Below are 14,754 nucleotides of genomic sequence, written 5' to 3'. Positions count from 1 at the left end.
TCAATGCTGCAAGCTGACTCCATATTGTCTACAAGTCAACTTTATCCGACCACAAAACCTCAGACAGGAACTTTGAACACTCTCACATTGTCTCCTCCCTGTCCTCTCTATGACCAGGACGCGTCTCTCCTAATCTTTGTTGTGCCTATGTAACCTGAATTCCTGTGTCTATTTGCGTTTGCATTTTGGCTGCCACTCCAGACCTGAGCCCATTATTTCTATCTCCCTTTCCTTGACCCCTCCTCTCCTGTCTCCTCCCCTTCCTGTCACCCAGTCATGTCACTTTTCATTTCTGCCCTCTTGGTTACTTTACCCATCAAATCCCTATCCAAACCTATCTGTCTTCCTACTATGCCATTATCCCCATCACCCCCTGTGCTCGGTGACCTACATTGGCTCCCGGTCCGGCAACACCTCCATTTTAAAATTCTCATCCTTGTGTTCAAATCCCTCCATGGCCTCGCCCCTCCCTATCTCTGTAACCTCCTCCAGCCCGACAACCCTCCGAGATCTGTGCGCTCCTCCAATTCTTGCCTCTTGTGCATCCTTGATTTTAATCACTCCACCATTGGCGGCCGTGCCTTCAGCTGCCTAGGCCCTAAGCTCTGGAATTCCATCCCTAATCCCCTCCGCCTCTCTCTCCTCCTTTCAGACGCTCCTTAAAACCTACCTCTTTGAACAAGCTTTTGGTCACCTGTCCTAATATTTCATTATGTGGCTCGGTGTCAAGTTTTGTTTGATAATCGCTCCTGTGAAGCGCCTTGTGACGTTTTACTACATTAAAGGTGCTATGTAAATGCAAGTTATTGTCGACTCCTCTTTGGATAAGCCCACAGCCACTCCCCGTGCTTCTCCTGGCATTCTTCGAAGGGTCCATCGAGACACTCATCGCAGTCTCCTTATAAGCAGCACCACCAACCGCCCCATCCTACGCTCTCGCGCCGACCTTTTCACCCAGAGTACCTGCTAGGGGCTCATCTCTCCAACTTTCTGCCCCACTCATGCCACCCACCACTGCCCCTTAGAGATTCTGACAGCAGATCAATCACTGGCCCTCTCCACAATTCTCCCCAGAATGTCCGTTCATACGCGAACAAGGCCTCTGTCATCCACAACTTTGCTTTGGATGATTGCTGCCATCCTGGCTTTGACGGAAACTTAGCTCCCGGGTGGCGACACCTTGCCCCCTGCCTGGCGATACTTGGCACCACCTACCCCATCCAAACCTTCGTGGTGGGGTGTGGCCCTTATCACCAAATCACACCTTGGTTTCACCACCCCCCACCCCCAACCCCACTCCTCTGCCACATTCTCTTCCTTTGAGCACATTCATCTAGTTCCACCCCCATCACCTCTCCCTTAAAATCTTTGTTCTCTACACTTCTCAACCCCCAACCCAAAACCGAGAGTAGGATGGGGCGGTTGGTGGTGCTACTGAAAAAGGAGATTGTGACGAGTGCCTCGATGGATCCTTCGGAGAATGCTGAATATATGTTTCTCACATATATCCTCACTCCTTTCCTCCCTCAGCCTGTGCACTGAGCGATTCTTCATCCTCGGTGATTTGAACCTCCATCGCAGCTTCCCTTGCCCCCTCTCCTCTTTCACTGCCCTCCTGTTCTCCCTTAACCTCTCCATCCATATAAACTCTCCTACCCACATACAGGCCACCCCTCCACCTTGGCTTCTCACGTGGTCTCTATCACAGACAAGGCCATCTCAAACCACTTCATGGCCTTCCTCACCACCCAGATCTGCTTCATCCTTGCAACACCACTTCTTTCTGTGTCTGCTCTTGGAATAAACTCTCCCCCAAGTAACTTACAACTACATTTTCAAACTCCCAACTTTCTACTTAAAAGCCACAATACTTCTATAACTACCAATCTGCTCAACCACTCCCTTACCTCCACCTTTGATGCCCTTGTCCCCAGTAAAACCCTTACTCTCTCCGCCCCTGACCATTCATCTAATACGGCCTTCCAGTCCAGGGGGCATAGACGGGTGTATCTGGCACACGACTGAACATCAAGCACTAAAGGGCTTCACTCTCCTCTTCCAAACTCACCCACTACTCCAAGACAATCCTGGTAAGCCAAGATAATTCCCGGCATCTTTTCTCCACTACCAACTGTCTCCTTAAACCCTCTCTGCCACCCCTTCCACCCTCACCTCCAACAAGTGCAAGGAGCTCAGGGAATTCTTTTCCACTAAGACTGAGACCATCCATTAAGATGCCTCTGCCTCACCCCCCCACTTTCCCTTACCTACCAAGCCAAACCTCCCACAAAGCTCCCCAATATCTGATTGAATGGTGGAACAGACTTGAGGGGCTGAATGGCCTACTCCTGTTCCTATGTTGCCCCTGCCCAAGCCCTGAAACCAGAACTCACTAATTTCTAGTCTATTTCTCCTCATGCCTTCGCTGAGCTCATCTTGTGCATGAGACCACCTCCTGCTCCCTTCATCCCACTCCCATTGAATTGCTGACCACACAACTTCTCTTCCTTGACCTCTATGATAGCTGATATTGTAAACGGTTCCCTCTCCTCAGGTACTGTCCTCCTCTCTTTCAAACCTGCCATCACCCATCTCCTCAAAAAAACTCATCTTCAACCCCTGTCCTTGCAAACTATTGCCCCAACTCCAGCCTCTCTTTCCTCTCCAAAGTCCTTGACCACGTTGTCAGCTTCCAGATCCATGCCCATTTCTCCCACAACTCTATGTTTGAACCTCTCCAATCAGGTCTCCACCCCTGCACAGCACTGAAATGGCCGTAATCAAAGTCACAACGATATCCTATGTGACTGTGCCTGTGGTGCATTATCCCTCCTTGACCTGTCTGCCACTGACACGGTTAACCACGCCAGAGTCAGTCGAAATCGAGCCTTTCCAATAAACTGAATGTAAGAGTGTCACGGAACAATTTGAGGGTAAATACAAACCGCAGGTGTGAAACTCCTTGTTTTGTGAAACAGTAAAGACTGAAGATTGCTGGAATCACTGTCTGCAGAGATTCCAACAGCCGGGAACTCGGGTCATTCCCAACCACAAAGACCTAGGAGGGAAAGAACAGAAACACATTAACATTATTGTGAATATACACCCGGGTCAGACTGTCACATACTAATATACACCCGGGTCACACTGTTACATACTAATATACACCCGGGTCACACTGTCACATACTAATATACACCCGGGTCACACTGTCACATACTAATATACACCCGGGTCACACTGTCACATACTAATATACACCCGGGTCACACTGTCACATGTCGATATACACCCGGGTCACACTGTCACATACTAATATACACCCGGGTCACACTGTCACATACTAATATACACCCGGGTCACACTGTCACATGTCGATATACACCCGGGTCACACTGTCACATACTAATATACGCCCGGGTCACACTGTCACATGTCGATATACGCCCGGGTCACACTGTCACATACCAATATACGCCTGGGTCACACTGTCACGTCGATATACACCCGGGTCACACTGTCACATACTAATATACACCCGGGTCACATTGTCACATACTAATATACACCCGGGTCACACTGTCACATACCAATATACACCCGGGTCACACTGTCACATACCAATATACACCCGGGTCACACTGTCACATACCAATATACACCCGGGTCACACTGTCACATACCAATATACACCCGGGTCACACTGTCACATACTAATATACACCCGGGTCACACTGTCACATGTCGATATACACCCGGGTCACACTGTCACATACTAATATACACCCGGGTCACACTGTCACATACTAATATACACCCGGGTCACACTGTCACATGTTGATATACACCCGGGTCACACTGTCACATACTAATATACACCCGGGTCACACTGTCACATACTAATATACATCAAGGGGAGCTCACGCATGTTGGCTCACAGTGCCGTGTACAAGTACACTACCAAATTCACACTGAGGCATGAAAATTGAGTGAGATTCTTCACTTAAACAACAACTTGCAATTATATGGAATAACATCCCAAGGATACAGTGGGACGCGGCAGCGTTACACGGGGACGCGGCAGCGTTACACGGGGACGCGGCAGCGTTACACGGGGACGCGGCAGCGTTACACGGGGACACGGCATCTGAGTGTTATGTCAGTGCGAAGTCCCCCATTAGGGGAAGCTGCACACACGTAGATTGTGCAAAGGTGGTGCTCCAAGCGGTTCCTCTGTGTTGTGTTTTGATGGCAGCACAACATCAGCCAATCGCCATCAGGACCTGCTCTGAGGAGATGCCAAACTGCCAATTTGAAACTGCTACTCCAGACCCTTGAACTTATTTGTCCATCCCACCTAGAATCATAGAAAGGTTACAGCACGAAAGGAGACCATTCGGTCCATCGAGTCCACAACAGCTCTATGCAAGAGTAATCCAGCTAGTCCCACTCCCCTACCCTATCCCCGTAGCCCTGCAAATTTTTTCCTTTCAAGTACTTATCCGGTTCTCTTCTGAAGGTATGATTGAATCTGCCTCCACCACCCCCTCGGGCAGTGCATTCCAGATCCTAACCACTCGCTGTGTGAAAAGGTTTTTCGTCATGTCACCTTTGGTTCTTTTGCCACTCACCTTAAATCTATGTACTCTGGATCTTGACCCTTCCGCCAATGGGAACAGTTTCTCTCTATCTACTCTGTCTACACCCTTCATTTGAATACCTCTATCAAATCTCTTCGCAACCGTCTCTGTGCTAAGGAGAACAACCCCAGCATCTCCAGTCTATCCACATAACTAAAGCCCCTCACCCCTGGAATCATTCTAGTAAATCTCTTCTGCACCCTCTCTAAGGCCTTCACATCTTTCCTAAAGTGCGGTGCCCAGAACTGGACACAATACTCCAATTGTGGTTGAGCCAGTGTTTGATAAAGGTTCATCATGACTTCCATACTTTTGTACTCTATGCCTCTATTTATAAAGCCCAGGATCCTGTATGCTTTTAAACCGCTTTCTCAACCAGCCCTGCCACCTTCAACGATTTGTTTATACATAACACCAAATCTTTCTGGTCCTGTATCCCTTTTAGAATTGTGCCCTCCAGTTCAGATTGCCTCTCCTCGTTCTTCCTACCGAAATGTAACACGGCATTTTTCTGCGTAAAATTTCATCTGCCACGTGTCTTTTTTTTAGTCGTTTATGGGATGTGGGCGTCGCTAGCAAGGCCAGCATTTATTGCCCATCCCTAATTGCCCTTGAGAAGGTGGTGGTGAGCCGCCTTCTTGAACCGCTGCAGTCCGTCGAGTGAAGGTTCTCCCACAGTGCTGTTAGGAAGGGAGTTCCAGGATTTTGACCCAGCGACGATGAAGGAACGGCGATATATTTCCAAGTCGGGATGGTGTGTGACTTGGAGGGGAACGTGCAGGTGGTGTTGCTCCCATGTACCTGCTGCTCTTGTCCTTCCAGGTGGTAGAGGTCGCGGGTTTGGGAGGTGCTGTCGAAGAAGCCTTGGTGAGTTGCTGCAGTGCATCCAGTGGATGGTACACACTGCAGCCACAGTGCGCCGGTGGTGAAGGGAGTGAATGTTTAGGGTGGTGGATGGTGTGCCAATCAAGCGGGCTGCTTTGTCCTGGATGGTGTCGAGCTTTTTGAGTGTTGTTGGAGCTGCACTCATCCAGGCAAGTGGTGAGTATTCCATCACACTCCTGATTTGAGCCTTGCAGATGGTGGAAAGGCTTTGGAGAGTCAGGAGGTGAGTCACTCGCTGCAGAATACCCAGCCTCTGGCTACAAGAGCAGGTCACAGTATTTATATGGCTGGTCCAGTTAAGTTTCTGGTCAATGGTGACCCCCAGGATGTTGATGGTGGGGATTCGGCGATGGTAATGCCGTTGAATGTCATGGGGAGGTGGTTAGACTCTCTCTTGTTGGAGATGGTCATTGCTTGGCACTTGTCTGGCGCGAATGTTACTTGCCACTTATCAGCCCATCCCTGGATGTTATCCAGGTCTTGTTGCATGCGAGCTCGGACTGCTTCATTATTTGAGGGGTTGCGAATGGAACTGAACACTGTGCAATCATCAGCGAGCATCCCCATTTCTGACCTTATGATGGAGGAAGGGTCATTGACGAAGCAGCTGAAGATGGTTGGGCCTAGGACACTGCCCTGAGGAACTCCTGCAGCAATGCCCTGGGGCTGAAATGATTGGCCTCCAACAACCACTACCATCTTCCTTTGTGCTAGGTATGACTCCAGCCACTGGAGGGTTTTCCCCGATTCCCATTGGCTTCAATTTTACTAGGGCTTCTTGGTGCCACACTCGGTCAAATGCTGCCTTGATGTCAAGGGCAGTCACTCTCACCTCACCTCTGGAATTCAGCTCTTCTGTCCATGTTTGGACCAAGGCTGGAATGAGGTATGGAGCCGAGTGAGCAGGTTATTGGTGAGTACTTGATAGCACTGTCGACGACACCTTCCATCACTTTGCTGATGATTGAGAGTAGACTGATGGGGCGGTAACTGGCCGGTCTGGATTTGTCCTGCTTTTTGTGGATAGGACATACCTGGGCAATTTTCCACATTGTCGGGTAGATGCCAGTGTTGTAGCTGACTGGTACTGGAACTGCTTGCCCATGCCAAAAGCCTGTCTATATCCTTTTGAAGTCTATCACTATCCTCCTCACTGTTTACTGCCCTTCCAAGTTTTGTGTCATCTGCAAATTTGGAAATTGTGACCTGTACACCCAAGTCCAAGTCATTAATATATATCAAGAAAAACAGTGGTCCCAGCACCGACCCTGGGGAACACCACAGTATACCTTTCTCCAGTCCGAAAAACTGTTCACCACTACTCTCTGTTTCCTGTCCCTTAGCCAATTCTGTATCCATGTTGCTACTGCCCCCTTTGTTCCATGGGCCACAATCTTGATGATAAGCCTACCGTGCTGCACTTCATCAAACGCCTTTTGAAAGTCCATATACATCTCATCAACTGCATCGCCCTCATCTACCCTCTCTGTTACCTCATCAAAAAACTCTATCAGGTTAGTTAAACACGATATGCCTTTAACAAATCCGTACTGGCTTTCCCTAATCAATCCAGTCTTGTCCAAGTGACTGTTAATTCTGTCCCGGATTATCATTTCTAAAAGTTTCCCCACCGCTGAGGTTAAACTAACTGGCCTGTAGTTGCTGGGTTTATCCTTACACCCTTTTTTGAACAAGGGTGTAACATTTGCAATTCCCCAGTCCTCTGGCACCACCCCCGTATCTAAGGATGTTTGGAAAATTATGGCCAATACCTCTGTAATTTCCACCCTTACTTCCCTCAGCAACCTAGGATGCATCCCATCCGGACCGGGTGACTTATCTACTTTAAGTACAGCCAGCCTTTCAAATACCTCCTCTTTATCAATTTTTAGTCCATCCAGTATCTCAACTGTATCTTCCTTTACTAAGACTGTGACAGCATCTTCTTCCTTGGTAAAGACAGATGCAAAGTGCTCATTTAGTACCTCAGCCATGCCCTCTGCCTCCATGAGTAGATCTCCTCTATGGTCCCTAATTGGTCCCACTCCTCCTCTTACTACCGGTTTACTGTTTAAATGCCTGGCGAAGATTTTTGGATTCCCTTTTATGTTGGCCGTCAGTCTATTCTCATACTCTCTCTTTGTCCCTCTTATTTCATTTTTTACTTCCCCTCTGAACTTTCTATATTCTGCCTGGTTCTCACTTGTGTTATCAGCCTGATATCTGTCATTAGCCCCTTTTTTCTGTTTCATCTTACTCACTATCTCTTTTGTCATCCAGGGAGCTCTGGCTTTAGTTGCCCTACTTTTCTGCCTCGTGGGAATGTGCCTAGACTGTACCCGAACCATCTCCTCTTTAAAGGCCGCCCACTGTTCAATTACAGTTTTGCCTGCCAATCTTTGATTCCAATCTACCCAGGCCAGATCCGTTCCCATCCCACTGAAATTGGCCCTCCTCCAATTGAGTATTTTTACTTTTCCACAGCTATTCTAAACCTTATGATACTACGATCGCTGTTCCCTAAATGTTCCCCCAGTGACACTTGCTCCACTTGGCCCGCCTCATTCCCTAGAACCAAGTCCAGCAATGCCTACGTTCCTCGTTGGGCCGGAAACGTAGTAGTTAAGAAAGTTATCCTGAACACATTTCAAAAATTCCTCCCTCTCTTTGCCCCTTATATTATTATTGTTATCCCAGTCTATATTCGGATAGTTATCACTACTCTATGGCTTTTGCACCTCTCTGTAATTTCCCTGCAAATTTGTTCCTCTATATCCTTCCCACTTGTTGGTGGCCTATAGAGCACCTCTTTTATTTCTTAACTCTAACCAAATAGATTCTGTCCTTGATCCCTGCAGGACATCCTCTCTCTCCAGCACTGTAATATTCTCCTTAATCAATACTGCCACCCCCTCTCCTTTCTTTTCCCTCCCTATCTTTCCTGAACACCTTGTATCCAGGAACATTTAGAACCCAATCCTGCCCTTTTTTGAGCCAGGTCTCTGTTATCGCCACAGCATCATATTCCCATGTGGCTATTTGCACCTGCAGCTCACCGACCTTGTTTACCACGCAACCAGTCCTAGACTTTCTTGTACTCTCTCTTAGTCTGACTGTACTATTACTTGCTCTCGTGCTATCTTTCTCTCCCGATCCTTTGTGCCCCTGGTTTCTCCTTTCCATTGCTACATCCTGGTGGGACCTATAGTGGGAAAGCTGGGTCTGAAGGACCAACCCAATTGCAGCTCCCTGCGGCCTCTCACCTGTAAACCATTAAATCACCGCCTGAAGGGAGCCAGAAACACACTCTCCACACCCCATTTCCTGTGAACATTTCAGATAGAAAAACTTTACTTTTCTTCATCCATCAGCTTGCTTGAGCTTGTTAAATGTCCCTGAGTCATACTCTTAATCACTACATTAGGAGCAATTACACATCAAGCCTATCCTCACACACCGGATATACATTAACATTAAATATTCAAAGGACACAATGTATGCAGAGGCAGATGTGTAAGTACATGTCAGGATAAGATAGTAAACCACAAACCATCACCTCAATACTTAATTCGCACAGGATAACTGGAAATCATTCCATCTACAACCAGACCCCACTAAGGAAAGTGACATCTATCACTTATACAATAATACAAGGAACTGTTATAAACTGTTTTGTGGAAATACACCGAAATATCCAAAAGCTACCAAACAAGACTCCAAAATATTCATTCATAAGACCATAAGGGATAGGAGCAGGAGCAGGCCATTCGGCCCCTCGAGCCTGCTCCACCATTTAATGAGATCATGGCTGATCTGATTTTTAACTCAACTCCACTTCCCCGCCCTTTTCCCATATCCTTTGTCTCCCTCGCTGATCAAAAATTTGTCTAACTCAGCCTTGAATGTATTCAATGACTCAGTCTCCACAGCTTTTTGGGGTAAAGAATTCCAAAGATTCACGACCCTCTGGGAGAAGAAATTCCTCCTCATTTCTGTTTTAAACGGGCGACCCCTTATTCTGAGACTATGCCCCCTAGTTTTAGATTCCCCCATGAGGGGTAACATCCTCTCAGCATCCACCCTATCGAGTCCCCTCAGAATCTTGTATGTTTCAATAAGATCTCCTCTCATTCTTCTAAACTCCAGTGTGTATAGACCCAACCCTTCCATACCCGTAATCAACCTAGTGAACCTTCTCTGAACTGCCTCCAATGCAAGTATGTCCTTTCTTAAATAAGGGCACCAGAACTGTATGCAGTACTCCAGGTGTGGTCTCACCAGCACCCTGTACAGTTGTAGCATGACTTCCCTGCTTTTATACTCCATCCCCCTAGAAATAAAGGCCAATATTCCGTTTGCCTTCTGGATTACCTGCTGCACCTGTATGTTGACTATTTGTGTTTCATCTACGAGGACACCTAGATCCCTCTGTACCGCAGCATTTTGTAATATTTCTCCATTCAAATAATATTTTGCTTTTTTATTTTTCCTCTCAAAGTGGATGACTTCACATTTTCCCACATTATATTCCATCTGCCAAATTTCTGCCCATTCGCTTAACCTGTCAATATCCCTTTGCAGACACTTTGTGTCCTCATCACAACTTGCTTTTCCACCTATCTTTGTATCATCAGCAAATTTAGCCACAAGACACTCTGTTCCTTCATCCAAGTCATTGATATATATTGTAAATAGTTGAGGCCCCAGCACTGATCCCTGTGGCACCCCACTAGTTACAGATTGCTATTTTGAAAATGACCCTTTTATCCTGGCTCTTTGTTTTCTGTTAGTTAGCCAATCCTCTATCCATGCCAGTACATTACCCTAACACCATGAGCTCTTATCTTGTGCAGTAATCTTTTATGCGGCACCTTATCGAATGCCTTTTGGAAATCCAAATATACTGCATCCATTGGTTCCCCTTTATCCACCCTGCCCATTACTTCCTCAAAGAACTCTAATAAATTTGTCAGACATGATTTCCCCTTCATAAAACCATGTTGACTCTCCTTGTTTGTATTATGAGTCTCCAAATGTCCTGCTACTACTTCCTTAATAATGGATTCTTTCATTTTCCCAATGACAGATGTTAGGCTAACTGGTCTATAGTTGCCTGCTTTCTGTCTCACTCCCTTCTTGAATAGGGGTGTTACGTTTGTGGTTTGCCAATCCGCTGGGACCTTTCCAGAATCTAGTCAATTCTGGAAGATTACAACCAATGCATCCAATGTAGCCACTTCCTTTAAGACCCTCGGATGCAAGCCATCAGGTCCAGGGGACTTGTCAGCCTTTAGACCCATTAGTTTACCAAGTACTTTTTCCTCTAGTGATAGTGATTGTTTTTAGTTCCTCCCTCCCCTTTGCCCCTTGATTTTCTACTATTATTGGTATGTTATCAGTGTCTTCTACTGTGAAGACAGATACAAAATATCTGTTCAATTCCTCTGCCATTTCCTTGTTTTCCATTATTATTTCCCCAGTCTCATCCTCTAAGGGACCAATGTTTACTTTAGCTACCCTCTTCCTTTTTATATACTTGTAGAAGCTTTTACTGTCAGTTGTTATATTTCTTGCGGGTTTACTCTCATAATTTATTTTCTCCCTCTTTATTATTCTTTTAGTCATCCTTTGCTGGTTTTTGAAGTTTTCCCAATCTTCGGGCTTACCAGTAATCTTTGCCATGTTGTATGCTTTTTCTTTTAACCTGATGCCATCCTTGACTTCCTCAGTTAGCCATGGTTGGTTCACCCTTTTTGTGGAGTTTTTCCTCCTCACAGGGATATATTTTTGTTGCAAGTCATAAAATATCTTTTGAAATGTTTGCCCCTGCTTTTCATTCTCAAATCTCTCAACACCTGATGTTACCTCAGTGCCAGCAGCAGGGCAACTCCGAGTATTACCCATTGTATACTCCATATTCTTCCATCCCATTCCGACCCCATATCCTTCCACCCCATTCCGTCCCCACAGAATGATTACACAGCACAGGAGGCCACCATTTGGCCCATCGAGCCCATGTCGGCTCTTTGTAAGAGCAATCCAGTTAGTCCCAATCCCCCATTCTTTCCCCATAGCCCTGTAAATTTTTCCCCTTCAAATATTTATCCAACTCCATTTTGAAAGCCATGATTGAATCTGCTTACACCACCCTTTCAGGCAGCGCATTCCAGATCATAATTACTCGCTGCATAAAAAAGTTTTTCCTAATGTCGCCGTTGGTTCTTTTGCCAATCACCTTAAATCTGGTTCTCAACCCTTCCGCCAATGGGAACAGTTTCTCTCTATCGACTCTGTATAGACCCTTCGTGATTTTGAATACCTCTATCAAATTTCCTCGCAACCGTCACTGTTCCAAGGAGAACAACCCCACCTTCTCCAGTCTATCCACGTAACTGAACCTCCTTGTTTTTGTACTCTATGCCTCTATTTATAAAGCCCAGGATCCCGTATGCTTTTGTAACCACTTTCGAAACCTGTCCTGCCAACTTCAACTACCTGTGCACATATACCCTCAAGTCTCTCTGTTCCTGCACCCCCTTTAGAATTGTGCCCTTTAGTTTATATTGCCTCTCCTCATTCTTCCTGCCAAAATGTATCATTTCACACTTCTCTGCATTAAATTTCATCTGTCTTGTGTCCGCCCATTCCAGCAGCCTTTCTACGTTCTCTTGAAGTCTATCACTATCCTCCTTACTGTTCACTACAATTCTAAGTTTTGTGTCATCTGCAAATTTTGAAATTGTGCCATGTACACCCAAGTTCAACTCATTAATATGTATCAAGAAAAGCAGTGGTCCTAGTACCTAGTGGACCCCTGGGGAACACCACTGTACACCTCCCTCCAGTCCGAAAAACAACCTTCACCACTACTCTCTCTTTCCTGTCACTTAGCCAATTTCGTATCCATGCTGCCACTGCCCCTTTTATTCCATGGGCTTCAATTTTGCTGACAAGCCTATTATGCGGCACTTTATCAAACGCCTTTTGAAAGTCCATATACACAACATCAACTGCATTACCCTCATCAACCCTCTCTGTTACCTCATCAAAAAACTCTATCAAGTTCGTTAAACGTGATTTGCCTTTAACAAATCCGTGCTGACTTTCCTGTATTAATCCACACTTGTCCAAGTGACTATGAATTTTGGAATATTAGGGACAATACCTCTGCAATTTCCACCTATACTTCCTTCAGCAACCTTGGATGCATCCTATCCGGACCGGATGACTTATCTACTTTAAGTACAGCTAGCCTTTCTAGTACCTCTTCTTTATCAATTTTTAGCCATATCCTTCCAGCCCGCTCCGACCCCATATCCTTCCAGCCCGCTCCGACCCCATATCCTTCCAGCCCGCTCCGACCCCATATCCTTCCAGCCCGCTCCGACCCCATATCCTTCCAGCCCGCTCCGACCCCATATCCTTCCAGCCCGCTCCGACCCCATATCCTTCCAGCCCGCTCCGACCCCATATCCTTCCAGCCCATTAGTTTTCATAAGGAAGTGAGATACAGGAAACCATTGGGTGCCGCTAGCTCATTCTTCCATAGGAAACCACTGTCCTTTTACCGATTTGTACCTTGTCCCGCAGTCATGGCTTAACGTCAAATACTGCACAGGATTATCTTTCTCTATTTCACATAGTATCCTGTAGCCGCCATCAGGACACCTCACATTTGACTCCTTTCCTCATAACTCAGTCCTCGGACACTAAGAGCAGCCTTCCCTTGCACTTCAGTGACCAGCACTGATCGCAGTATTCAAACTGCAGCCTGAACAAAGCCCTGTGTAGCTTCAGTATGAGTGCCTCAGAATTATATTATAGTATCTGTACAGCACAGAAGGCCGCCATTTGGCCCGCCATTTGGCCCATCATGCCAGCTCTTTGAAAGAGCTATCTAATTAGTCCCAAACCCCTGCTCTTTCCCCTTCAACTATTTATCCAATTCCCTTTTGAAAGTTACTACTGAATCTGCTTCCACCGCCCTTTCAGGCAGCGCATTCCAGATCAGAACAACTCAGTGTAAAAACATGTTTCCTCATGTCGTCTCCGGTCCTTTTGCCAATCACCTTAAATCCGTGTACTCCGGTTACCGACCCACTGGAAACAGTTTCTCCTTATTTACTCCATCATAACCATTGAGGATTTTGAACACCTCTATCAAATCTCCCCTTAACCTTCCCTGTTCTAAGGAGGACAATCCCAGCTTCTCCAGTCTCTCCACATAACTGAAGTTCCTCATCCCTGGAACCAGTCTAGTAAATCTCCTCTGCACCCTCTCTAAGGCCCTGACTTGCTTCTTAAAGTGCAGTGCCCAGAATTGAACACAATACTCCAGCTGAGGACTACACAGTGTTTTATAAAGGTTTACCATAACTTCCTTGCTTTTGTATTCTATGCCTCTATTAATAAAAAAGGCATATGGGATCCTGGGCTTTAACGGCCCTCTCAACTTGCCCTGCCACCTTCAAAGATTTGTGTACACACACCACCAGATCTCTCTGTTCCTGCACTCATAGAAACCTTACAACACAGAAGGCAGTCATTCGGCCCATCGAGCCCATGCCAGCTCTTTGTAAGAGCAATCCAGTTAGTCCCATTCCCCTGCTCTTTCCCTGTAGCCCTGCAAATTTTTTCACTTCAAGTATTTATCCAAATCCTTTTTGAAGGTCACGATTGAATCTGCTTCCACCGCCCTTTCAGGCAGCACATTCCAGATCTTAACCACTCGCTGCGTAAAAAGGTTTTTCCTCATGTCGACTTTGATTCTTTTGCCAATCACCTTAAATCTGTGTCCTCTGGTTCTCGACCCCTCCGCCAATGGTAACAGTTTTTCTATTTATTTTATCCAAACCCTTCATGATTTTGAACACCTCTCTCAAATCTCCTCTTAACCTTCTCTGTAAGGAATCTTACAACACCAGGTTATAGTCCAACAGTTTTATTTGAAAATCACAAGCTTTTGGAGGCTTTCTCCTTCGTCAGGTGAGTGTGGGATTCCTTGAAGGTTACCGCATATAGTCAGAGAACACTCACCCGACGAAGGAGAAAGTCTCCGAAAGCTTGTGATTTTCAAATAAAACTGTTGGACTATAACCTGGTGTTGTAAGATTCCTTACATTTGTCCACCCCAGTCCATCACCGGCAACTCCACATCATAACCTTCTCTGCTCTAAGGAGAACATCCCCGGCTTCTCCAGTCTATCCACGTAACTGAACTCCCTTTAAA

General features: G+C 46.2%; 1 protein-coding gene across 1 annotated transcript in view; it reads right to left on the bottom strand.

Moving 5' to 3' along the window:
- Window positions 1–14,754, bottom strand: part of tango6 (transport and golgi organization 6 homolog (Drosophila)) — a 151,733-nt gene that overhangs the window by 97,148 nt on the left and 39,831 nt on the right. Inside the window, exon 8 of the mRNA XM_067998237.1 lies at window positions 2,946–3,058. Coding sequence (XP_067854338.1) covers window positions 2,946–3,058 — 113 coding nt within the window. The remainder of the gene's footprint in view (window positions 1–2,945; window positions 3,059–14,754) is intronic.

This window comes from Heptranchias perlo, chromosome 16 (assembly GCF_035084215.1).
Source record: "Heptranchias perlo isolate sHepPer1 chromosome 16, sHepPer1.hap1, whole genome shotgun sequence".
Classification (NCBI taxonomy): Eukaryota; Metazoa; Chordata; class Chondrichthyes; order Hexanchiformes; family Hexanchidae; genus Heptranchias; species Heptranchias perlo.
The sequence above is the reverse complement of the archived record's forward strand: the minus strand, read 5'-3'. Positions and strand labels throughout refer to the sequence as shown.